The sequence below is a fragment of the Corvus kubaryi genome, unplaced genomic scaffold, assembly GCF_017639235.1.
Source record: "Corvus kubaryi isolate FWS band 111438036 unplaced genomic scaffold, C.kubaryi_AGA036_p1.0 split3-73, whole genome shotgun sequence".
Classification (NCBI taxonomy): Eukaryota; Metazoa; Chordata; class Aves; order Passeriformes; family Corvidae; genus Corvus; species Corvus kubaryi.
The window spans coordinates 39,174,960-39,201,785 of NW_024582091.1; the positions used below are offsets into that span (position 1 = coordinate 39,174,960).

Consider the following 26,826-nt stretch of genomic DNA (forward strand, 5'->3'; position numbering starts at 1 on the left):
TCTTTGTTCACTCAGTTCAGGTATTTATACATATTGCTAAGGTCCTTCCGAGCCTTCTCTTCTCTAGGTGGAGCCATGTCAGGTCTCTCAGCCTTTCCTCACACGAGGTGCTCCAGCTCCTCAATCATTTTAGAGGCCCTCTGCTGGACACTAGTATATACAGGGCTCTTGCAGTGAAGAGCCCAGAACTGGACACAGTGCTGCAGGTGTGGCCAATAGTGCCACGAACAACATCTTTAAAAAGAGACTACAACTGAGGAATATTTTCGGGGTCTACTTAAAAAAATGCAATTACATTTACATTTCAGGATGACTTCAGAGTGAAGGTGAGAACTGGTTCTCAAGGTCAGTGCAGGTCAAATGTTATGTGAAAGAAGACTGGCCCTTTTAATGGACGGCCTTGCTGAACGTGTTGTTTTCTTCCTCTGCTCTTGTGTGACTGATTTAACCTACCTACCTCCAGATATTGCAGCTCAGCAGGAGCTCAAAGGCAGATGGAAACTACCAGTGTGCACTGTACTTGAACTTCTGAAATAAAGGACAATATCTCCCTCAAACTTAAACTAGCCATGAGCAAAATTTGTAACTGTGCAAGAGAGGAAAGAACTAGTGATTTAAAGCAATCTGACTTTCCTATACTCTTTTTTACTCACAATATTTCTGATCTTCTGAAAATCTGTAAGCGAATATACTTTCTGCTGGATTTTACCTTAGAGAGATTATATTACTTTTACATAATGATAGTCACAACAGGAGTAATTACAACTTTTGTAAACTTTTAGTCCTTTCTAGGATATGTTTTTGAGATTTTTGTTCTCATATGTGGAATGTAATTTCTGTACAGGTAGGAAACCCAAGACTTGACAAAGTTTTCTTACCAATGATTTCTAGTGGAGTTATTCTAGCTTTCTTCCATTACTTTAGAGATGGCTTCTGCTTTAGGCAACATTCAACTCAAGGATGTATTTCTCTTTTCAGGTCACCCAACAGATCGCTAGTCTGGCTGTCAGCTTCATTCCTTCCTTCAGAATAATATTACCATTCATATTCCATCTTGTATGATGGACACATTTAATTACTAGACAATCTGCAGTGTCCTTACTCCTGGCTACAGCTGTTTTGCAAACAATTCCTTCATATATTTGAGACAATTAAAAGTGACAGTTCTGTATTATTCAAAGAAATGGAAATTGTATCCCTTGAAAGGGTAGCTAGATGAATAAAAGCCCTCCAAATCACTAGCAAGCAAGCCTAATGGTCTCAATTAATTCTGATAAATGAGCCTAGTCTCAGTTTCTGTTGTGGCTTTTTCTTTATTATTCTTGGTTTTCAGATATCAAAGTAGGAGCAACAGTAAAGAATTGAGCTTGAATACAGTCATTACTTTGGTAATGTAGATAGATTCCACAGATTTAGATGTAGTTTCAAAATGGGAAGAAATGCCTGGAAACATTCACACTAAACTCACATTTTTCTTTTCATAAGGTGTTGCAAAGTAATCCAGTTAAAGAGAGCTTTAGGAAATTTCAAAGCATAGTTCCTACTTGGATGTTTATGGACACCATATTTTGTGAAATTAGCCCGGACTAAACTAGTTTAAGCTTATCCACATCACAGTCAAGTAAGATGGGGGAATCTCCCACTTAACATTCTTCCAGAAAACAAACAGGATTGAGACCCTCCATGCCAGTCTGTGTATATTACAGACATCTGTTGTGTTGGTGCTGGTTTCCAAATTTTGTTAGAAAAAGCCCTCAGCTGGGAAGCACTTTCAGCATGGATGTCAACAAGAACTGAAATTACCCATTCCTCCACAATGGGTGCTCAGCATCTGCCAGTATCAGGCCCTCACCCAGGTATTTCAGAAGAACCAGAGCTGCCATCTAGACAAATATATGTGCTATGGAATTATTAAGGGTGACTAGACAAGACTCGTATCTCCTTTGCCTTTCTGACTCACATAATGAACGTCTGACCCACTTTTCCAGTGAGAGGATCTCCATCTAATAAGTGCTACTTACTAGGGGTCCAGACTCATTTCCATGAAATATTCTCATTTTTTCTCTTTAAAGCGCTAGACATTTATTCCTGTTTTAACTGACATTTTAAACCAATTTGGAACTATACATGGTTAAAAAATAAACCTATGTGAGATGGAAATTCTGCTGCTGACAGATTTTAGTAGCCTATTTTTTTCTCTTTTGGTTTGGAACTACAGGCTGCATTTATTCTTGCAGATAAAATGGTCTGGGAGTGTCTGGAGGTTGACTGGCACCACATAGCTACAGTCCACTAAAGCCCATACCCAAAACAGGGTTTCTGCACCTGCCACAGGCCATTGACTGAGACTGCACTTCGGCAGTGGCCAAATCTCTGCCAGGGAGTTAATACTTGCCAACAATTTACTGTACATGCTAGCTGCAGCCCATGTTAGACCCTGGCCCTGTTTAGTTTGCTGGTATAGACACTGCCTGTGTGCTTAATTTGGATAAGGGTGTTTTGTTATAGTTTTTGCATGTTGAATATCAACGTTTTTATTATTCCACAATGAATAAAGTTCAGAGGGTTTGCAAGGGAGCTTTGGCACCTTTAAAATGTCACCATCTATCAACATGCCTTACTTCAGCTTATATTTTGATCTGAGACCCATTGTGACTTTTCATGTACTTCTCCATTTATGTGGTTTTCAACAGATTTCTGAGTTAATGCAGATTTGTGTAAATACCTAATTGCAAATTTGTCATAAGAAAACCAAAACCAGCCCAAACCATGTTAGGGGAGATTTCGAAGGCTCCAAAATCCTAATACCTGAAAATCACAGCATAAGCTGCACTCAGGTATTCTCAGCACTCATGACTTCTTATTTTTTTTTCTTTTCTCCACAGCAACAGTCAAGCTGTGCTCTGGTGACAGAAAATCTGTCATGACATTACGAATCTTCCTACAGCCACTGTTCCACAGACAGCAAGCTGAATAGCATTTTGGTGCAGGCAGGTGGGAAATTGGTATGAAGGGTGAGGGAGAGCCAAGATGCTGATGCTCTGAAGCAATTCATCTCTTAAACAGCCTCAGAGGAGACACCAAGCTGCTTTTCAGCAGTGGAAGTGATTCTGCCACTGCTTTCTCTCCCTCTAGTCTCCTCAAGAGCAGCTGTCCCTGAATACACTCTTGTGTGCTGTGCCAGGACAGAATCAAGATCATTTTCTAAAGTTAACTAGATTTAGTCTGCTCTCTCCTTCTAAGGAGCTACTGTTGGTATCTTTTGCAGCACTGAATTAGAATGAGCCTTGTGTAATCCCAAATCCCCTCTGAGCATGTATTTATTCTTCAATTTAGAAGGATTGTAGTTCTAATTTTTTTTACTGTAATTTTCTTTACAGAAATGCTTGCTTGAAATAGGACTATTTTCTGCAGTTAGACTGATCAGAGGTTTGTATCTTAGTAGTACTACACACAAAGGAATCTGCATTTCATTTGTGAATCTTCAGAAACATTTATTTAAAATTTGCTAATCTATTATGTTTACAATCTACTCATTCTCTAACCTGCTTGCATTATCACAGATGGGGAAAAATGTCAGTAAACACATGAGCCTCCATCTGTTCCTCAAAATGAAATGAACTTTCAAAGTTTAAATTATTAAGAATAAAATCCTGATACTAGGAAAGCTTGACACAGAGAGCCCAGGTCTGATTTTGATGTTAATGAGGATTCTGCCACTAGCTTATGATGAAAGTTAACAGAGCAGCTGCATAAGAAGCTGTTGCTCCACTCTTCACATTAGCCTTGTATTTTTATTATTTTTTTATGGGGAGAAAAAAGTTTACCTCATACGTTTGAAAATAGAAACATTTATCAGTTTGCATGGACTTGGACTCAGTTTACAGTGTTAAAAGTTTTTTCAAACCAGAGTTCTTGGTTGGAAATTAATTTAGATTTATTTATATATGCTGAACATCTGTGTAACATCTTGTGTATCTCTGTGCTTCCACCATGATTTCACGGTTGACCGGCAGCGCCTTAGTGATTACCCCTTTGCACCACTTGCCAAAATAAATGCAGTGTGTAGCTCACAGCCTTCTCCTAGAGAAGGACATGATTTTAATTTGCATTCCATGTCCCACAAAGCAATAGCCTGCATCAAATCTACTTGGCAAATTTCCTGTGGAAACCCCTTTCTGCTCTGGGAGCTGGTGGCTCACTGTACCTGCCCCTATTCCAAGGCTGTGCAAGAGCTTGTGCTCCCACAGGAATTTGGAGGTAAGTGGCAGGAGGCTGAGAAGAAGAAAGGAAGAAGACAAAAGGTGGTGCATGAGCTTGGATTAAGGGATTTCTTAGTTGCTTTTTGATGAGGGGAGGTGAGATATACTTGATTAATTTAGAAGAGAGCTCCACAGTGACCCAGGCAGGTTCTCGTGAGATTCAGTAGGTTAACTTTAGTCTTTCATTAGTTTTTTTACATTCAAATTTTGTTTTCTGTAAATTTTATTTCTAAAGTCCTTTTGGTTTTCCAGTAACATCTTGTTTTCCTGCATTCACATCTTACTCTTTAGAAGAAGAAGCAGGAAAATTTATGGGCTTGTAGTCAGGAGAAGTTAGCATATCTGTGAGCTCCCCTACCTTTACGCCTTGTGGCAAAGAAATGTGCCCTGCTCTTTTGAAAAGGTAGCATTTCACATCTGCTTCATAGGGATGCTTATCCCAAAGCTGCCTTTACTTGCCGGCTCTGGAGCTTTGGGATAAGCTGTGTATTGAATCACATATGAGGTAAAGGGGTGGTCTGGCTCAAGGAGAGAGCAGACTTCCAGGAATTATTAGGCTAACACTGACAATCTGGCCCAGTGTCACAGAAGGGCACAAGCCCAGAGGTTGGCAAGTCAGGCTGTGTTGTCCTAGGAGAGTTGTGTAAACAAGCATGAACAGAGCCACCTGTCCCCAGCCTGCCCTGAGGACCTAAACTTCCATAAATTTACAGCAAAATCACTTCCCCTATCTTAACTCTGAAGGAGAAAGAGCTTATTAAATTTCATACCTATTAGGAAGGCATGCTTCCCTGCTCTGTTTTTTTTTCAGTTTAGAGATCATCCTTTTCTTTTGCTTTAAAGGGAAAAGAAATCATTTACTTGTGTATTATTTAGTAAATACTGTTAACTTACAAAAGTAAGAAAAAATAAATACTTGACAAGCAATTTATTTTTAGTGTGTCTTCTGCTTATTTTTCCAAATGCTGAGAATTTAATTCTTTTATTTTAAGTATCTCAGGAAACCTTGAGAGGTCCTTTTCTGAGGACTAGGTATTTAAATCCTCAGTCCACACTCACCCCATGGTGCATTCCAGCAACAACAGGAATGTTTGCCAGCTTTCTCTCATGGCCTCAGAACTGAGGATATGTGGATTTAAAGACAAGGTGATTTAAGACTGATTTTCATGAAAACCATGTTCAGTAGGTTGTGTGACAAGTCAGATAATGGATTTTATCCAGCTTTAAATACTACCCATCAAAGAATTGATGCTACTTTCTTAAGAAAGCACCAGTGCTGCACATCACACTCTCATGATCAGATGATACTGTCCCATAGCTGCACAAAGCATGAGCTCCTGTGCTAGTTAAGCCTACTTTCCCTCAGAATAAATTATTCTCCAGGAAAGAGACAGAATGTTTTCATCTTTGACCTCTGAAACAGCAAGTGGTAAAAATGTAATATTCTGTGATATTTTAAAGTATGAAAAGGCTCAGATTGGAACATCTTTTCCCATTAAATATTTTTAAAAATATCACCTGCTATTTCAGTAAAATAGAGAACAGTTGCCTGCACTTCTGTATTCTGCATTAAAGTAACTCCTGATGCATTTTTCCATATTTGCTTTTTCACAGGTGTGATGTTCTGAAAAGGTAAACACAGACAACTGAGTACATTTGTTTCAGACATGTTGTCCTATGTGTTCAGGGAGGAAAAGAAGAATTAAAAATAAAATCTAAAGCAAAAATATATTCTTCAATATCAGTGCTTTTGTTTCAATGATAAAGATTTTCTTTCCTTGCCAGAAGCTTTAACAAAATCCTGGAGCCTGGGTGACTTTTTTGTGCCAGCCCACCTCTAGTCTGCTCCTAGTCTAAAAGTTGTGCTGCAGACAGGCACTGGAAGAGGGATATGGGTTTTGTTTTTGACATACTTATGAACATGTGGCTGTAATTTATTGCATTAAATTGTTTTTGTGTTCTTTGCTTCTCTGTCCTTCAAACTTTCTACCATAGTTAAATAAAATAAAGTAGCCATGACTGTAGCCCCCAGAGATTATCTTGTATTGACTCATGCAAAGCCTTGACACTACTTTTTGATAGCAAAATAACATTGAATATGCCAGGAAAATGTTATTCCTCTCAAAATACTAGAGCGGTGGGAAGTGCAAAAAAAAAAAGTGGGGTTTTTGTTGGGTTCTTTTTTTTCATTTAGAGCACACTGTTTGTTAGGAGGAGGATAACACTGAACCCCATAGAGAACAAATATTAATGCAATTTACAGTTGTTCTTAGAACTGTTTCTGCCATTTCATATTCATGGCACAAGTGACTTGTAAGCTCAAGTTAACTGCTAAACTCTTGCAAGGAAAATGTTCCCTTTAATAAAGAAAAATATTTGTGTAGCAACGTCATCAGGAAGAAGTTTCAGAGCAACTCACAGCAGTCATAGACACGTTGTAAGAACTGAAGAGAGAGGTTTCTTGCCAAGAGCAACTCTTGTTTACTGCCAAGATGGCAAATACACTATCTTCCCTGGCATCTCTTGTGTGTGGGAAACTCTCTTCCACAAGTCTTCAGCAGTTCCAATGGTTACCTTTTCAGGTAAAGGCCTTTCAGCTCACTCCCTTCAATTGAGCTACAAGTGAAGCTAAGCGATCATCTTCACTTATCCCCTGGAAGCCTTTCCATGTCCCCCAGACTGCCATACTGCTAAGGTCTCTTGCAGGGTAGATGTCAGATGCCTTCTGAGCCTTCTGTGTACAGTAAAAGGAGACAGATTATCGGGCATCAGAGTTTTCAAATTCACTGAGCGCCTTATGAAAGGAAGAGGGGATAAAAAGATATGACTCCTGCTCTAGGTGGGAGACAATGGAGGAAGCAAAAAAAATTGGCAGAAAAGCCAACCTCCCTGTGCTAGTGCCTGAAGAGTTTTTTTGAAGAAGGCCATTTGCAAGTGTTTGCAAGAGAGCAACTGGTTTTATGTCTGCTCAGGAAGCTGGAGTAATGGATTGGTAAATAAGGTTGGGGAGGTGAAATAGCAGGCTTACTCCTCTTACCTTGCCAAGCTGAGAACAAAACTATAAAGTCATGGCTTTAAGTACTAAATGGACAACTCTCTGGAGAAAGTGTAATTGAGGAAATTATGGACTGTGATGTTAGAAGACTTGCTGCAAATTTTGCAAGTCAGGCTACCCAAGTCATTGAAATTACACCTCGTAAGGAAGCACATTCTTCTGACCTCTATTGGAATGGAGCTTTGCAAAAGCTTAAGACATGGGGTGATTCAGTTACAGAGCTGTAGGTACGTGACTGGTACTTATCTGTTAGCTGCTTTAATTAGGCAGTGTTCCTGAAATGAGTGCCTAAGGTCTATGTCTGGTCAGTGAAGAGAGGAAGGTCTACAGAAGGTCTTCACAGGGATGTATCATCTGCTTCTGCTGTAAGGGGACAAGCTTTTCCTGTTGGGAACTTCAGAAGCACTTTATTTTTTCCACTGAGGCAGACTGTTTCCTTCACTACTTGTACTCAGAAACAAGTTTAGAGCTTAAACTAGTTGGGCAACATCGTGAGCATACATATTAAAATAAAAATAGCCATTTTAATAATCGTGTTTATCTCCATTCTTTTCCAATCTGAACAAAGCTTGGTAATAAGTCTTGCTTTGTCCCTGTAAACTGAGCAATTTACTGTCCTGACAATTATCAGTGCCAATAGATGTACTGAGTCTGGCTGGGATGGAGTTAATTTTCTTCACAGGAATCCTTATGGTGCTATGTTTTGGATTTTTGACCAAAACAGTGTTGATAACCCATTAATGTTATAGCTGCTCCTGAGCAGTCACTGCACAGCATCAAGGATTTCTGTTTCTCACATTGCCTTGGCAGTGTGCAGGATGGGGGTGCACAAGAAGTGTGAGGGGACACAGCTGGGACAGCTGACCACAACTCACCAAAGGGATATTCTGTACCATATGACATTGTGATCAGCAATAAAAGTTGCAGAAGAAAAAAAGGAAGGATGGAGTTTGAGTGTTACAGCGTTTGTTTCCCCAAGTCACTGTAATATGTGATGGAGCCTGGCTTTCCTGGAGATGGCTGAACTGATGGGAAGCTGTGAATGAATTTTTTGTTTTGTTTTACTTGTGCACACAGCTTTGCTTTATCAATTAAACTCTTTATCTCAATGAAAGAGTTTTGTCGCTTTCACTTTTCTGATTCTCTTCTCCATCCTGCTGGTGAGGAGTGAGAAGCATCTGCTTGGGGATGAGTTACCTACAAGGATTATCCCATAACAATAGAGAAAACCTCTAAAGAGTTGTTACCTTTAAGAAAGACATAGTAGAGAAAAACAAAAAAAAGGTTTGGAACAAGATGTACTGCATAGTTTTTCAATCTAATTTTTTGCTGTTAACAAGTCTCTATTAGGCAAGAAGTTTGTTGTTTCCCCAAACAAAGGTGTGAATATTTGCCTATGCTGTTGTGCAAACAGAAGACTTAATGCCTATTCTGATTTTAACATGGGGTAGAACAGAAGAAAACAAGCATCACATGATTCAAAAAAGGTATTTTCAGAATTCTAATGATTTGTTTGGATATATGAACTATTGAACTAACTGTTTGAACAGGAAAAAAGGAAAATATTTTACTAAAATCGGCACATACTCCCTCCATTTCTGTGAATGGTGAAGAAGTTGAGGCAATAAGAGGTTAGTGATGTAAGAGCTATCATCAGTCACACACAGGTGGAAAAACTGAAGAAAATTCTAATCTTGATAGAACATTGCCTTTCCCATTAATGAATCCAGCAACATTTCCAGACAGGTATCTCTTGAGAAATTCATGTTACTCAAACATAAAGACCTGTGGAACTAGGGAAAGCATGTAATAACATTAGGTCCAGAGAACCTGTTACAATTGCTGATTAGGATTTTCTCTTACAGAGGACTACCCTAGAGAATTAATTAGCTAGAATCCCCTGCATGTGAGAGAATAATAAGTTAGTTACTTTTTAAATTTTTTTTTTTTGTAATTTTTTAGTGTAGACTACTGAGTCAAGAACAGTAATCTGTACTCCTCCTGGAGAGTTCTGATTTACAAAACGCATTTGGCACCACAATCAGTTACTTCATTTTAATTGAGATTCTGAAACATTTCATACTGCTTTTTTCAAAGTTTTGTCCCATCTCTCCTCTAATGGAATTTCCACTACAGAATCATAGAAGATACAGCTGGAAAATACTTAATACATCACCTTTTCTGTCTTCTTGATTTTAGCAAACATGAGTGATGTAACTATTCCTTTGATCACTTATTTGACTTAATCTTGAAAACTAACTAACAGGATTTCTCCATGCTCAGTCTAACCTATTTTGCAAAACAAAAAACCAAAAAAACCCCAACCTCAAGCCCTGAAAAACCCAGAAAGATAGAAAAAAATTACTAGAGCAGTTGAAGATACTTCCTATGTTTTAAACAATAATTACTCTAATTTAGATTTAAGATGCATAATCTGTTTACATATATAATGGTATTGCCTTCCAAGGACTGGAGGCTTCCAAGGGTCACAAGAGCTTCAAAATAGGGTATGGTCGTCAAATAAATTTTCTTGAGTTACGGCATGCTTAAAAAATAAAATTAGTTATCTTTAAGCTTGGTAAATTAGACGGATATTTTATGGCTATTCATATTCTAGTATGCAAGGCAAAAGCCAACCCTAGCTGTACATGCACAATGATGGGCTTTATTTCCATTCAGGAAAGAGATGTTGTATTCAGGGTGGGTAACTCCATGAAAACATCATCTTTGGGGTTGTTAAAAAATAAGCAGAGAAATTAGTAACAAAACTCAAGAGCAAACACAAACCATGGTGGACCCATGTCTTGACCTTGGTCTAAAGTAGATTTAGTCACACATCTCAGACAGGAAATAGTAGAATAGGAAGAGTACATAGAGAGACACAAGGTAGGTGAGTAAATAGGACAGATAAGGATAAATCATGGTCTGGGGCTGTTTCTGTTTCACAAAGATTAAAATAGAGAAAACTGTGGAAGAAAAAACAGCTGAAGGGAGATATGAGAGAGCTCTGTAAAATCTTGACCATCCTGGGAACAATTAGTCACTGATCTTCACATAAGAACAAGGAAGCATCAAATGAAATTAATTTCTAGAAGGTTAACACAAATAAAAGGGAGTAATACTTCATGGAGTGCACAGGCCCATTGTAGAATTTATTGCTAGAGGGAACCCTGGATGCCAAAAGTTTAGATGAGTTCAGGAAGTCACTTCAGAAAACGGTTTGGTAAATTAAGGAAAGAAAATTCCAACAAGGTCTATAAACCACATGGAAATGAACTCTGGGCCAGGAAATACCTAAGTTGCAGATTGGCAGTAGTTGTGAGGTATTTTACATTGGGTAAGTTGAGGAGGTGCATGTCTACTTGTTTTATCCTTTCCTTGTGGTATCTGATAAAGGTCGCTTCCTGAAATAGGATACCGAGATAAATGAATCTCTGGCCTGTAACAGTATAGTTGATATTGTGCCCTTGTCCCAGAGCAGAGACAAAAGTGACAAAACACCCTCTCTTTATTTCCTATTTAATAACCTTCCACCTATTTTGCAATATGGATTGAACATACTGCAAACTTTAATGATAAACACATGAGCTCTGGCTCATCCTTGCTCCAAAGGTGAAACTGGAAGTAACAGCCAAGGCAGGTCCACCCCACTACTGCCTCCAGGGTGTGTCAGTATCCTGGAAAAAAACCTGTCCCATTTGGTACGTAGTGCATTACATGCTGGTATGTATTTTTAAATATACTGAAGCAAATAGCCTCAGATTTTAGATTAGGGCCAGATGGCTGATTGAAGTGAAAATAACACAGATACACAGAGGAATGGTCACTCCAAAAAACCTGAACTGTCTAGTTAATATGATGCCAGGCTCTGAACAGTACTGCATGTCATTTACCTTATATTTCAATACTGTGTTCATAAAAATAAGAAATAAACACCTGGTGCATCTCAAGACACTGAGAATTTAAAGGTATTTCTGAAACTAACTTTAAATCTTTGACTTTACAAGTGAACTCTGTTGAGGAAGGGACAAGCAGCCACTAAAATTATGCCACTCCATTTAAAAGATAAAGTGGAATTTAAGGCTCGTATTTTCAGATTACAGAATTTATACTAGTAATATAACAGGACACCACATATTCACACAAAAGATGTCCAACCAAATCAGGGAATTTTTAAATCAAATTTTTAAGTAAAAAGTTAACTTGTGCCTCCTCTCCCAGAAGTTTGCATGTTCCCAGTGCTTTCCATTCTCATTGTTTACCTGTGGTGGATATGGAAGCAAATATACTACAGGACATACCATGAACAGCTGCAGCAACAGCACCAACAAAAGCAACATGTGTTGTTGGGCCTTTGGTTTCCAGGTGCTTGAGACACAGCTGATGTTCCTTCATTTTGTGACTGCTGCCTCTTTCTCATTTCAGCTACTTCAGTGCCCAAGTGGCTATAAGAACACAGACATAAGAGATGTACAGAATTACTACAGACCATCATAAATTACATTCACATTTCTACAGCAATGTCTGATGCAACTGGTTCTCACAGCTCATGGCAACAAAAGCACGTGACCATCAACTGAGCTGGCCAAGAAATAGCTCCTTTGTGTTAAAAGCAGTTTCCAGAAGACCACATTTCAGTGACACATTTACGCTCCTGTGCCGTTGAATCACATGCATTCTTCCTGCTTTGGCAGGATTCAAAGGGCTGTTTACGATCAGTGTTTTTAACAGCAAGCCACACAACTTGTGTAGCACTTGGTAGAGACTTGGTTGCTCCTTACCACAAGACTATCACAGCTCTTTCCATTGTACTAAAAATACAGCAGGATGGTTATTCACCTTAAACATGAGTTGGAAACTGATCTTTTCCACTTTTTGACTTCTTTAGTCTATGCTGGACCAACGACATTAATGGAATAGATAGAATATGACAGGCAGCTGTCTGGTAAGAGCCAAGATTTTTAGATGTCATAACTCAGAGGCTTGCTACTTAAGAGTTATTCTCAGTAAATAAAATGAATAATAAATATGTATTTAAAAAATTTATAAAATACTTTTCCACCTTTGAGACTATTTTCTGGTCACAGATCTTTTCTCATTGACAGTTTTTCCTAGGTTTTATTAGGCCAAGATTTTTTTCCTCCCATTGACTTGAAATATGCAGCTGGAAGTAGTTTACCATGCATTATCTAGTTTTCAAAAGAAGTTGAACATTTATTGCTAAGTTACATTACTTAGGAAGGTTTAGATGTCAGCATCCTTCTAATGGCTCACACCTTTGTACAACAACTGTAAGTTTCCCACAGTAATGGCTAGTACAAACATACAAATTAGAATAAATTTAGTACTTTTGCCTTAGAAAAAGTACTAACAGATTACCAGATTACTGTGGGGAGGAGCCTGGTTTAAAACAGAAGCAGGTAGAGATGGCCTGGTGTGAGCAGCATGCACTGTGTTCCACACTCCCAGGGCATCCTGCTACAGCCAGGAGTGCTGGGGAAAGGAAAACTCTGATTTACCACCTGGGTACACCATGCACAAACCAGAGATGTGCTGCTTCTTCTACATGCACTCAAGCAGCAGCTTTGAGAGTTTTCATTTACATGGTTGTTAAAACTCCCGAGGTTTTTATTCTGTAATAGTGTCCTTCATGACAGCTTACACACGACCACACAAAGAAAGGATACTACGCTGCAGAACTCAAACTCATGCTCCAGAACTCAAGGTTGGTGGTTATTGCAGCTTCTTGCATAGCTACCTTTTCCATGTATACTGTCACTGAGTAGAATCAAGCAATTTCTGAAGTGTTTGGTCAAATCAAACAATGAAGAACCATTTAACTATCACTGGTAGGTGCACCTGCTTATGCTACTGATATTACTTATGGTTTATAGCTGCTCTTGAAAATTAAAATGACATGCAAACAAAACACACACTTTTTTTTTTTTTTCATGTCAAATGCAACCCTCTGGGGTTAACAAAGGATGCTCTGGCATAACTGGGTAACTGCCCAAATTTTTACAATAGATAGGAAGGCAGGAAAATTCTTGAAGCATAATACGTAGTTCAGAGAGTAAGTGACAGTATGAAGTCTCTTTCTCCAAATTACGGTGCAGAACTTCTGCTGACTGTGCGTGATGCAGTTAAATTATTTCATAGATAGCCGTGTCATGCTGTAAATTGGTATTTTCTTCAGCAAGTGCAACGGCTATAGTTAAAGGAATTAAAGCCAGATATTTTCAAATGGAATGCTTGTTTCTTTTAAGACAGTGATTCTAGAAATATTTGTACAACAACAAAAAAAACCTAACAAAATTTATTAGTATCAGAAACCAGTCAAATTACCCATATTTAGTCATTTTTTGGGCTGTAATCCCATTCATTCCACCTGCGTACCTGAAGTCAAGCATTTTTTTCCTCAATTTTAGCTGTATATAAAAAATGTACTATGGCTAGAATATATTGCACTATAAATAAGGGGGACAGGATGAAGGTTATCCATTCAGACATGATGATGACATTGGTGACTTTGCTGTAGTTTCACAAAAACTTTACCAAACTGCAAGATGCTGCTGCCACTGGTATTTATTTCTCTCCCTTTTCTCCTACTCAGCTCACAGTTACTTATTCCCTCACCTGAGCTGTCCCCCTTCTCTGTGCTGGTGGCAGCATTTGTACAGGTACCTGGTGAATTGGGTAAAAGAGTAGGCATGATTTAAATTTAATCTAGAGGGAAAAGAAAAAAAAATGGGTTTAACTTGCTTCAAGTCACTTTCTCATTTACCTCGGGAAGATGTGAGCACTTGGGCCAGAGCAAGGGAGAAAACTGAACATCAGGCAAGGAGAATGTGAGGACCACTTTCTTCCATTCCTGCTCACACTGTCAGCAAGTGATGGTTAAATGGGTGGGAATTGTGCAGCTGCAGAAAGGTAAAATCTGCATCTGCAGTTCCCAACACACAGAACATGGCAGAGAGGTACAATCAGAAATGGGGTTTCACAGGAATGGTTCACACCTTTAATCCTGCCCAGCAACCTCAACCACTGAAAATTCTCCAGCACTCATCTTTTGGGATGGACTACCATGGCCAACTGTTTCAGAGGTTTGCATGTCTGGCAGGACACAGAGTTGTGAGGAAATGTGGCTCTCCATTCTAGAGCATTTCAGGAGAAATAGCTTCTTCCAAGGCTGCTCCGTGCCAGTCTAGCCAGTTTTTAGAGCAGAGTTGCTTGTTTTGCTATGCTCTAACTGCTCTGGAGTATGGGAAGGCACATAACCCACCCCCTGTCTGGCCATGCATTATTTGGAGAAGGAAAAGGGCAGTCCTTGATTGCAGGTACAGTAATATTTATCTATTTAGGCTGTATTTGAAAAGGAAAACAAACAGATAAAGGAAAGAAAAGAATCATAGAGTCATAGAATCATAGAATGGCCTGAGTTGGAAGGGACCTTAAAGATCATCTAGTTCCAATCTCCCTGCCATGAGCAGGGACACCTTCCACTAGACCAGGCTGCTCAATGCCCTTGAACACTGCCAGGCATGGGGCACCCACAACTTCTGTTGGCAACATTTTCCAATGCCTCACCATTCTCACAGTAAAGAATTTTTTTCCTAAGGTAGGAAGAAAGAAAGAAAGAGTGAGCAACTTCCCAAAATCCTGTATATACATCCAAGGAGAGTGTGCATTCTGGCCCTAGTACAATAAAGCATTAATTGCAACGTCAGCAAAGTGCTGCAATGGGGTATATATTGACATGGGTTGTAAACATGGATACTATGTACTGGGACTATCCTTACCTTCCAAATATGATGGGGAAAGATCTTACTGGCACAGTGGGAAAAAGTTGTATTTAATGCATTTCAGATTCTGTCCTTTCCACAGCTGACGTTGGTGTTTGCTCTGACCCTTACTGTGTCTCACGGTACAAAAAAAGTGATTTTTCTTGGCACGACTGCTGCACTGATCAATAAAAGCATGACATTGAAACTCCAAGCAATGGGATGGTGTTCTCAGTGAATACATGAAGTGTTCACTCCACTGGCTTAACCACTGGCTGAAGTCAAAGTCATCAGCCCTGCTCTTCTGTTTGTGTTGCATTCTCTCGGAGAGCTTCTAAGCTGAAGTCTGTAAGAAATATGAAAAACCCACCCTGTGATGCAAAACTATTACGTTTCCTGAGGATGTAGTTGGATGGGTGGAAACTTTAGTTTCATGCTTATTTTGGTTGGATTTCATGTTTCATGTTTTATTTGCAAATACCAGATGTCATCTACGCAAAACAGTAATTGATTCAATTAGATTATTTAGGATGCAGAAGCAGGAATATCTTAATTCTTGGCTATATTTAGAGACTGAGTAGACAGAGGGTTTATATTTGGTGCCTTGGCCCAAGGCACAAAAAAGAAATTTAGAATCTTTGATTCAGCAAGTCACTCCAATGAAATGAACAATTTTTCTGAAGTGTCAAAGTTAGTACATCATTGTGAAGGACTAGAATGTCATGAACTGATTCTGAGTAGACCTTCTAGAACAGTAGTACAAATAACACACCCTGTCTCCAAGACCTCAGTTTGCCTTTTAGCTTTTTCAACATTTTTATTCTTCCTGAGACCCTCTAACTTGGCAAAAGTACCAGATGGTGAAGGTGAGCCTTTTTTCTGATGGAACAGTTTTTCTCCTAGGTACACTACATATGATCTCTCAGACCATCATGTCACAGGTATCAATTTCTTCTGCTAGTTTTGCATCTGGTTCTTTGCCTCCGTTTGGTGGCATGGTTTACTAACAGTGTTATGATTTCCATTTGTACTGTTAGGAAATAGGAATAGTATTCCAGCTTGCTTGACTGACTCATTCTCTTGCAGGTGGGTAGGTATTATGGCCCTTTGAGCAATCCCACAATCACGGAGGACTTCATTTTGCAGAACATCTGCTGTCCCTGCTCTGTAGCTGAGGAAAGGAACCCAAGGGTACAGCAACTGTTTATTATACCAGTTATGAGACAGGTGCTCTTATAAGCTGCAGAGCAAGATCTGTGCAACCCTGTGTGTATCTTCAATCTTGCAATGCTGGAAGATTATGAATACTAAAAAACCCATAGAAATTTGGAGTAAGGTTTCCTATTAGTTTTGGAACAAATGGCACAAGGATCTATTTCTGTGTTTAGATAGTGTAATTACCACTTATTCCACTGGGTTCCCAGGAGTAATTATCACAGAAATCCCCTTGTGCACAGACCACTGTCCTGGGAAATAACTGATGGAAGAATCATTTGGTTTATTACATTTATAGTGGGAAGCCCTGTTGAATACAGGCTACGCTCCTTTCAAATTCCATAGAGTACCTCTAGAAAATGAAAAGAAGGCAATTTCTGAATTGTTGCACCTTTCTGACTCTCCCCCTCCTGTATGATTTGCGCTGTTTTAGCTAGGTTTTAAAGTGTTTTCCCCAGAGATTCCCAAGATATTGGATGGGGCAAAAAACACAGGCTGCATAATTTCAATCATTTAATTTGATGCCTCTCTTCTGATGAAGAGATTTTTTTTATTTTTATTTTTTGTCCCCTGGCCTCAAAAGGCTGTCTTTACAGTTCTGCAATTTTCTGAACTTTTGGCACTGTCCCATCTGGCCCTCTTTGCTTGTTTTGGAGCCTCCCCTTGCACATGACCCTCTTGTAATAATTTCTGTCCCCCTCTTAGCATAGTGAAGGCATTCCCTGGAGAGGCTCATGCACTATGAAATCAGAGAAAAATCTTGAAACTCCACAGGGGATTGAGAAGAGTTTCTATCCTATTTTCTGGAACCATTATCTAATGGCTGTTTTGAAAGAGAGAGATCGTATAAGGGTGAGGACAAACATGCACCGTTTTATAAAGAGAGGAAGTGGCATTTTGTCTTTTGTTGCAGGTAGGACACAATGTCTAAGATTTTAGGACAGAATTGGTGCAGAATCAGCTACAGCAATCTGTCTTTTTTCAAACTTTGCAATAGGCAAGAAAGATCACCTTGCAAAAGAAAGGTGCAGTCAGTGACTTAAGGATATAAAGGGTGATTTACTCTCCAGGCAAGAAACTTAGCCCTTAAAATATCTTTCTTTTTTTTTGTGATCTATCACATCAGTTCTCCCGCCTTGCTTTACTTCTTTTGACTTTGACAATAAAGGAACAAAATCTCAACTGTGTAGCTTACATAAATTCATACCTTAAACCAGCTTATTTCAGATCCAGATGTGACTCTATCAATCTCAACCATACTTGCTTTCACTGTCTTTACTGGCATTCACTTGATTCCTAACAGGGATTTTTTTTAAGTTTAGGGATTTTGAAAGCCTTCAAACCCTAAGTATTAAGGTACACAATATCCATTTAAGACCCCATCCAGGCTTCACTGTAAGAACCAAAATGTACACTGAGGAAAGCTTTGTATCCCGTGAATTCAAGACTTCAAACTACCATTTTAGATTTCCCATATATTTGGAAAATCTCAGCGTTTATAAGAACAGAGTTACATTACCACTTCCTTGAATTTTTTAAATGAGTTGTTTGGGGATAATTGCATGACCTTTACAATATTTTGATTGGTTCCTTGAGTTTTAGTTTCCTAAAACAGTCAGTAGGAGAGTGACAGAGATAACCCTGTAATACAGTTGCTTTTTTTTTCAAATAGTGAGGTTTTTTTTAAGTGGTCAGTCAATTTTTAATGTATAGACCACTCTTTGACTTGAAACACTAAGCAAAAACCCTCAGAGAATGCTGTGATGTGATACATCTAATGATCTGTGATGTGCTGTTTTAAATCCAGTGTGATATGCTATCTGTTTTAAATCCATGGGGTTTTTTATGAACAGACATTCTAGAGTAACAGAACCGTGCAACAGAGTCTGGATACAGCTGCCAGTTAAATAATATCACTGATGCACGTGCTGCACTTGCAATGCAAAGACAGCCCTAACACAACATCGATTTCTTATTTGTGCTGTCTTCATTCATCTGGAGGAGTGTTTTAAAGCTAAATGAAGACAGACCACAAGATTTTACCAGATGTCTCTGAGCTATAAAGATTTCCATACACCCTTTCCAATGCTGAGCAAGTAGCAAAATCAAGACAGCAGAACCATAGGGACCATTTTGAGTGCTGCTGACCACTTAACAGCCATCATACAGCAATGGCATTCATACTACTCTGCTCTTCAAGAGAAACCTTGACATGGGTACATTCTTTTTTTTGCTACTAAATTCTGAAAGTCATTCAGTACTTCACAAATAAATTCATGCAAAGTAATGGACAAGAAGTCTACCAGAAGAAGTGCAATTGAGTTATCTTGGACTTCATTAACTTGTTTCAATGTACCCATAGTCTTTTACAGAAGAATTAGAAGCTATTGGCAGCAATGAAATCTTAACTGCACTTTAATTGATATTGCAGCAGTATGGAAAGTTTAGAATGTTTGCATTTTTAAGAATTTGTATTTTGGAAGGCAAGATCAATGCACAAGGCAATTCCTAAAAACTATTCTGGTTAACAGTAGTCATGTCAGAATGTGAATTATAACTCCAAATTTTAAGAGATTTGCTTTTCTCGGTTCTTCAAAAACTTTGTTTAGCTGCATGTCTAAGTTCAAAGAAATTGTGAAGTGTAAGAAGGTCTGAATAAAGACAGAAGTTGACCCATGAATTTCTGACTAGAACTTCATATTGAGTACATACCCCATGTTGATGTGCCATACAGGCCAGTGCACAGATTCTTGTGTTCTGCGTGATGAGTTCAGCCAAGGAAGGGCATGCATATATAAAAGATTTTAATTTTAAATGCCTGGCTACCTATATCAAGCTGTATCAACCACTGATTTTAACTTTGATGGTCCCATACTGATTACCAAGGTAGCAGAACCATGAAGGGAATTTCTTTCTCTTAAGCAGCTTGCAGTGCCCAAGACACTGCACAGCCCCCATGACGTCATCCTTCTTGGATAAATGGCAATTACTACCACCTTTCAGTAGTAACTTTTGAAATCATAGGTTTTAAATACTTGTTGGCTCAGAGAACAGGTTACTGCACCTACTGACTTTTGCTTTTGGAGAACTGAAGACTTGAGTGTCTGCATGTCATAGGTTAGCAAGCATAGTCCCGGAAGGGACGTCCTTGCTAAGGGGTGCTTACAGTTTCCTCTGGGAACTGATAGAACCTATCAGCTGGCCAGTTTGAATATGGACAATTCTCTAAGCCACTTAAAGTTGTGATCACCTCTGTTATCCACATTTAAGAATAGGCAAACTCCCCCCCAAGCTCTCTCTCGTTTCCGGCGCTGGGACAGGTGGCTGCGGGCCCCGTGTGGGGGCCAGCGGGCCCAGCCCAGCCCCTGCTTGGGCCAGGCCTGGCCGGGCCACGGCCATCCTGGAGCCATGGACCTGTTCCAGCCGTGGAACCCCCCCCACTGCCTTGCCGTGGGCAGCCGGAGCGGCTCGGCTCTCCCCCCTCTCCACTGCGATAAGAAAAATTCAACATTCTAGCTGCAAAGCTGCAAGGCCAAGGTGAGATTAACCCTTTTACTGCTGTGAAGAGCTGAAAACCTGAGGGAAGAGAGAGAGGAGATGCTTAAAGCTGAAATTCTCTTGTGAAGCTATGATATATCAGAGTATCCTGTTGTAATTTCATGAAGATATGGGGGGTGGAGCATTCAACTCCTGAGCAAAAGCACCTGCGTTGAGATAGGCAGATGCTGACGCAGCTGTAATTTCATGAGAAGTTTGGACAGGGAGAGATGAACCAGATGAGGACTTTTGCTCCAAACGGGAAAGGAGAAAACCTCAGTTCCTAGAGATGCTCCCAGAGATAGTCCTAGAGATGAAGATGATGAAGACCCTTTGCTCCCAGGGAAGGAGAAGGGCCTCTGTTTTTGTTTTTGAACGGCTCAACCTTAAAATTGTACCCCAAAAAACTTCAAGACTGGACCCTCGAAAGCAGTTGCAGGAAAAGCTGCAAGTCGGGGGAAGGGACTCACATCACGAGCAGAGACTCCTCTTCCTAAATGGACTGAACAATATTTGGAAGTGGGCGGCTGTCTCGTTGTGATGATGTTTTCATAGCACGAGCAAGAAGAGACTTCTCTTTCTAAATGGACTGAACAAGGTTATTATGGAAGTGGTAAACAGACTGAACATCTTAAGGGTTGTCTTTTCACATTGTCAGTGGGAGAAGGGAGGAAGGTGGGGGGAGAAGGAGAGTTCTGAAGATGGTATAATTTTTTTCTTTTTTTCCCTCTTTTAGGTCTGTTAATAAACTTCTTTATATTCTTTCAAGTTTGGTGCCTGCTTTGCATTTCTCCTAATTCTTATCTCACAGCAGATAAACAGTAATGAGTATTTTGGACCAAACCACTACACTGCAGAAAACATCTTGCTTGTCTATTAGTTACTGAAACTCAGCAAAAAAATTTCAAGACACGTGGTCCACTACAGCCATACAGGTATCTTTCTCCTATCAGGTCTTGTGACCTGGAGAAGTAGGACTCTTTCTAAAGTTTTTCAAAGCAAGCCCTGAGAAGATCATAAAGTGGACATTCTATCCATTATAGGATAGGAGAAATAGAAAAAGGATTCTAGTGGAAAACTGGCAAAAAGTGCTCAGACATTAAATGTTTTATTTAGGGTAGGACACTGCTATGCAAATATTCATTTCAATTGAAACTGTGCAATTTGTCTGAACACTATGAAATCTTTGTCTTTTGTACAGTAATATTCTTTTTATGACTTTACCAGACACCTTTGTACTCATAAAGGAGGTCTGAGATTTCTTTTTATTATTTTATGTTGAACTTGGTATCCTGAAGAAGCCTTTCTTAAATATCTGCATCATCAAGTAGATATGCATTTGTGCTTCTGAATCAGACATTACTGCTCAGTAACAAAACATTAAACCTGACAGTAATGCATTATTGAAAAGTTTGAGATGGTTGCATGTAGTTTTTAAGGAGCTGTGCTAAAATTATGATTAAGAGCACTTTACAGTCTTCAGGAACATTTTATAAAAAGCAAAATGTAAAACTGATCAGGAAACCTTTTATTTATTTTTAAGTGTATCGTTTTTATTCGTGTGTGTTTGAAAAACATCTAAGAATCCTGTTTACACAATTAATTCATTACAGCTAGCATGGCTTCCACTGACTTACTGACATGAAGCCAGTACACTTTAGAAAGCTAAGAAGATAATTTCATTACAGTGGGGAAATACAGACCTTGACATACCACTGAAAAGAAGTGTTTTGTTAAAGTCTCTGACATTTCTCATAAAGAGGACACTAAGAAGACACTTAAGAACCCAGAGAGCTTTGCTGTATGCATTAGCATTGTAATTTATAAATAACTTTTCCTGTGCTCAAAGCCATTTCTCTGGATAAAAAGCCAGCTGTCATTTGGGGGTTATGTGAACTGCAAAGATTCTGTACAAGTTTCAGCAGAAATTTAAGAAAAAAGCCATAAGCATAGCACAAGAATTTGTAGCCAACACAGGCTAAACAGATTTGCAGGTGCGATCCAAGTATCAAACAAAGTTTATTGTTGGGGAACTACTTTTTCTGCAGATAAGAAAATTCTGGAAAATTTTCATCTGCAGGAATGGCAGCATTTTATCAAATAAGTGCACATAACTTTTGTTTATGGTGCACGTGCTATGAAGGCCTGGCAGACAAAGGAAAGGATTAGAAAAATTGTTTTAGTGTGAGAAGAGCTTTTCTGAAACCACACTGGACACGGTTCTAGTCTCTGAAATGACAGAATCTGTATTTTCACGGTAAGATGAAGACTTGCATCCTCTACTTCAAAGGCCCTTTATTTTTTCAATTTCCTTTTCAAAATGAAAGTCTCAAATTTGAACCGAAGGAGCTTGAAAAAGGCTTCCTGACTATAACTTTTTGAAATAACTGGATATTTGGCAGTCATGCTGATTTTAGTTACACTGACTGACTTCTGAAGTATCTTCTGACATGATCTCTGTGTGTTTCAGCCCTCTTTTCCTCAGCCACCCTCAAAAGGAAAAAATAAAATAAAATAATAAATATAAACAAAATGAGGAGATTAGTATGGTGTAGAGAAGGTACTTGTTTAACGTGGTATAACTGAGAGGGAGAGTAGCAGAAGGTGGCATGAAGTAGAAACAGCCTTAAGGTCTTTCTGATGGCTTGGAACAGGGGGAGAAGATGAATCCAAACACTACATTCAGATAGGCTGCTTCCAACATGAAAGGCAGGGGCTGGAATTGTCCAGGTGCCATTTCCTGCTCACCTTACAGTTTCTATGAACTTCATGACCATAGAACTAAAGAAATATTTGCCCTTGGCAGGGAGTGGCCAGGCTGGTACATATCCACCTGTAATGAATCTCCACTTCCCTCCCACAAGCTGTGCTACTTCTGTTAAACTCATAGCAAGCTCCTGATACTTCTGCTTCTCCAGGTAGAGCTAATGCTTGCTGGTCTGAGGAAGGAAGGGGAGACCAGTTCTACTCTGTGCAAGGGATGTGCTCTTTTCCACCAGCCTGGCACTTGCTATTAGAACCAGATATTGTTACCATGCTTGGAGAAGGTTTTTTTTTGCCTGAAATCCTGTATTTCTACTGTCTGAATCTTTCACTGTACTTGCTTGTTCTGTGTTTAATCCTGTTTTGTTTACCTGGATGTTGCAGCAGCAACACTCGTTTTTCCATCTGCTGCTACCAAGCATCAGATCCTTCATGGTCTATCACATGTGAGGTTTCCCACTTATAAAAAGAATGTGGCCCTTTTCTTTATTAGCAGAAGGGCTCATGGATGTGTGGATGTGCTGGAGTGAGTGCTGTGGACACATATTTCCTCGAGGCTTTGCTGCATCCTTTAACTGGTGCTCTCCCTTCCTCATACTCTTACCAGCTGTGTCCCTAACAGCTGGTTTTGAAACCTGGCTGGGGCTTCACCAGTGCAGAGAGAGCTGGGAGACTGATCACAGCCACCAGCAGAGGACAGTAGCTGGGAGGAGCTATCACAGGCTCTTTTATCTCTTTCTGCAAGTTACCAGGAAAAACTGGCATGAAATAAAAAGGGCAGATTGACTAGAGTTGGAAAATGGGAAGACAATGAAAATATAAGGAATTTACCTGACTAAATCTTGGGTTAGAACCATTTTGGAGCAAGAGATGAGAGTGGATGTCTGAGACAAGACAAGCTATGTGGCTTGAAAAGCCAAACTTTTAATGGGAGGCTTTTTTAATGTATAGAAGAACAGGCACACAGCTTCCAACTAATGTGTACCTTGAACTATATTTATGTGTTAAGAAAGTGAACATTTCAGCAACAACATTTATGTGGTCAAATATATAAAAATTCTACCTAAATCTTATGGAAAAGGTGAGCTATGCCCCAAGCCTAACATGTCTCTGTGCAGTGAAAGCCACCAATCTAGGCCCTGAACTGTTCGCATCTAAGGTTCTCTCACAGCACAAAAAAAACACCAGAGGGATTTTAAAAATTATGACACTGTGCTCTTCAAACTTTGATTTGTACTCACCTGCAACAATCCAAGGCAGTGGTGCAGGATGCACTCAGCCAATAGCAGAGTGATAGACTTTCATGAGACCATCTGCCTCCTCCTGATTTGCACCAGTGTCCTAGCTCAGTTCCTTTTCCATGGCCTCCTTCCCTCTTCTGAGCTCATGTTCTTTACCTGGCTAAGGTGTCTGCCAGCTCTGCTGTGAAACTGATAACCTGCAGAGCAATATAATATAATAGACTCTTGCCACAGCCAAGAGTCACTACAACTCACTAGGCAGCACAGAAAATAAATACAGATTTGTGGAGGAAAAAAAAAAAATTCCAACTTCCAGGTGAAATTCCCTTGCCATTACAAGAGCATTCTAGAACTTACTGTCATTTCAGTGAGAGAAAGCAAGTTTCCTTTCTCTTGTCCTTGTTTTATCCCTTCTCTTACTGGAAGGATTCCCATGCAGAAAGTTGCAGCCTCCTTTGTGTACCTCATCACTTGAGCATCTACCTCAGCTGCCTGAATCCTCACTAGTGTCTTGTTTGTTAGCTTGACTGGAACAATGGGCGTCTTCAGAGCTACTTGCCAGTGAACACTTGTAGCACAGCCTCCTTCCCGTAAACATAGAGGTATGATGCAAGTGTGAAGCAAAAAGCCATAAAGTCTAAATTATACACAAAATACCTAACAGTCTAAGTGGTATCTCTCAGTTCATAGAAATTCCCAAAATACCACACTGAGGCAGAGGGCTTGAGATGTTCTGAAACTACTGTGGAAAGTCCCTAAAAGTATTTAGCATGTTGTGTGTTGGAGGGGATGTATGGAGGTTCAGAGAAAGAAAACAAAACCAATTATTTCTTCTCCTTTCTTTTCTCTTCCCATGGTCATTTTTTAATGTGTCAGTTTGAAAATACAATATGCCAACCATCCCAGTAAACAAATACTTTATAGCAAGCTGTGCATGCATTTTCATATTCACCAACAGTAAAGAAAAAATTATGTCTTCCTGCAGAATCTGACAGTTATTGCAGTATGGAAAACTTAGTATTAAAAAACAATATAGGAGTTTTTATTCCTTTTTTTTCTCTTTTTTTTACCCTATCAAGCATGCAAGTTATTTTTTCTATAATTTCTACAAATGCTAAATAAAAATTTTGATAGAAAGAATCCATAATTTTTCCTTTGCAGAAAGGATATTTTACTTTGGAGGACAAACAACAACAGTAAGAGAATTTAATTTGTTCCCCCTTTTCTTTGTATGATGTTTACTTGAAGCAATATGTGCCTAGGGAACACTGTGGTGCTTACATAAAAGGTCTACTTTTAACACTTGGTTTGTATAAAGTTTAAAGGATGGAACTTAAAACTATTCTCCCATAATGTGAAGTTCATGATTTTTCATACATAATCTGAGTCTATTCATTATACCAATGTAAAAAAAAATCTGCTAAACCACAAGGGACTGAAAACATGCTGTGAAAACTTAAAACCTTAGAAATCTCTGGAATCATGCAAATTTTGTATGAAAGTTTCCCTTCTATAGTCACATTTACAAGCTCTCCACTGTTATGCTGAGCATTAGCACAGACTTGCAATCATTACCTATGTTACTGCACAGCAAGGCATTAAAGGAGCTCTTCCACCAGAGTATGCAACGAGATAAAGTGAATTGACTTAAAAAAATAGATTTTTGAAGATCAGCAGACAAGACCTCTTGAAACACTGCTGTCACGTGACTGAGTGGAGCTTGATGTGAATGTCTGGTCTAGCATCCCTCCTCCCTTAAATACTGCTCGCTGGCAGTACAGCCTGATGTCCTTGTTTACTGCTACACAGATGACAGATTCCACAAGGGAAGTTCAGAGCCATCCTTATATCCAATATTTCATAACATTAAAAAAAACCAACCAAACCGACAAACCAGAGCTTTGCAGAAAGAGAAATATATCCTCTAGCCAGTGAAATATACTTGGGTAGGGGAATTTTGCTGAATTTTTGAAAAATTATGTCTATAATCATAAGAGGACAAGGTAATGTTTTAATTTGAAATAACTGTGCAAGAGCTCTGGGAAGCCTGTTGATTGTATGCTTAGCACAGCATTAAGTGGATTAAAAAGAGCTACAGGCATGGCAGATCTGGCCCATCCACCTATCTGCAACTCCACCTTCCCCACAATTTTCCCTCTCCCAGACATTCAGCTGTGATTCTCTCCACAAAAGCTTTTGTAGGACCTCTCTCCTTTACTTGGCTATTGGATTTTTTCCAGGCACTTGGCTTAATCTTCTGCCTTTGAGATTGTCTTTTGAAAGTGTGACCTGTCATTTGGTTGAAATTGAATGACATACAAGAAATTAGTGGAGAGAGAGAGAGAGAGAGAGAGAGAGGCAGACACAGCAAGGTCTCACAAAGATCATCGGCTTGGGAAACCAACACAGAAAGTCAGGAAGGAGATGAATGTGAAGAGCTTTGAGCAGTACAGCCTGGCTGGATACCACCACTGAATAATACCAAGAGCTACCTTCAGTCATTGAGGAAAAGGACGAAGGCTGTAGCTGGAAAAGGGTGTGGAAGGAGAATAGTGCTTGCTTTCTAGCCCAGCTACATTGAATTTGGCATAGCTAGACCCCTCTGTGGTTTTATTTCTTTCTTTATGTCAGGAGTATTTAGGATGGATTCAGTCTTGTCAATTGTGCAGTTTTCTCATGTGCTTTGGGGAGGAGAAACAAGCTATGCAATAAAACTAGAAAATATGGTTGAAGCTACCAAACTTTGCAGCAGGCTAAGGAGAAGTTTAATATTAGAAACTACCTAAGTCTCTTTTTAAAAAGGCAAATATTAGAAAAAATGTTTCTTTAGACTTTTTTTTTTTAGTCCCATAAGACTTAAAAATTCAAAGTATTCCATCTGAAAGGCCTTATTTAGCTCTCATTTCAGGTCAAAATCCTTATGTCCTGTTTTAATTTGCCTCAGCTGATTCTTTTGAGTCAAAAGGTAGAGT

General features: G+C 39.2%; 1 protein-coding gene across 5 annotated transcripts in view; it reads right to left on the reverse strand.

Annotated features, from left to right (window-relative positions):
• Window positions 1–26,826, reverse strand: part of RGS17 (regulator of G protein signaling 17) — a 74,384-nt gene that overhangs the window by 18,543 nt on the left and 29,015 nt on the right. For all 5 annotated transcript variants that reach the window (XM_042016438.1, XM_042016436.1, XM_042016435.1 and 2 more), the window contains one exon: window positions 11,619–11,762. In XM_042016438.1, coding sequence (XP_041872372.1) covers window positions 11,619–11,737 — 119 coding nt within the window. In that variant the 5' untranslated portion in view covers window positions 11,738–11,762. The remainder of the gene's footprint in view (window positions 1–11,618; window positions 11,763–26,826) is intronic.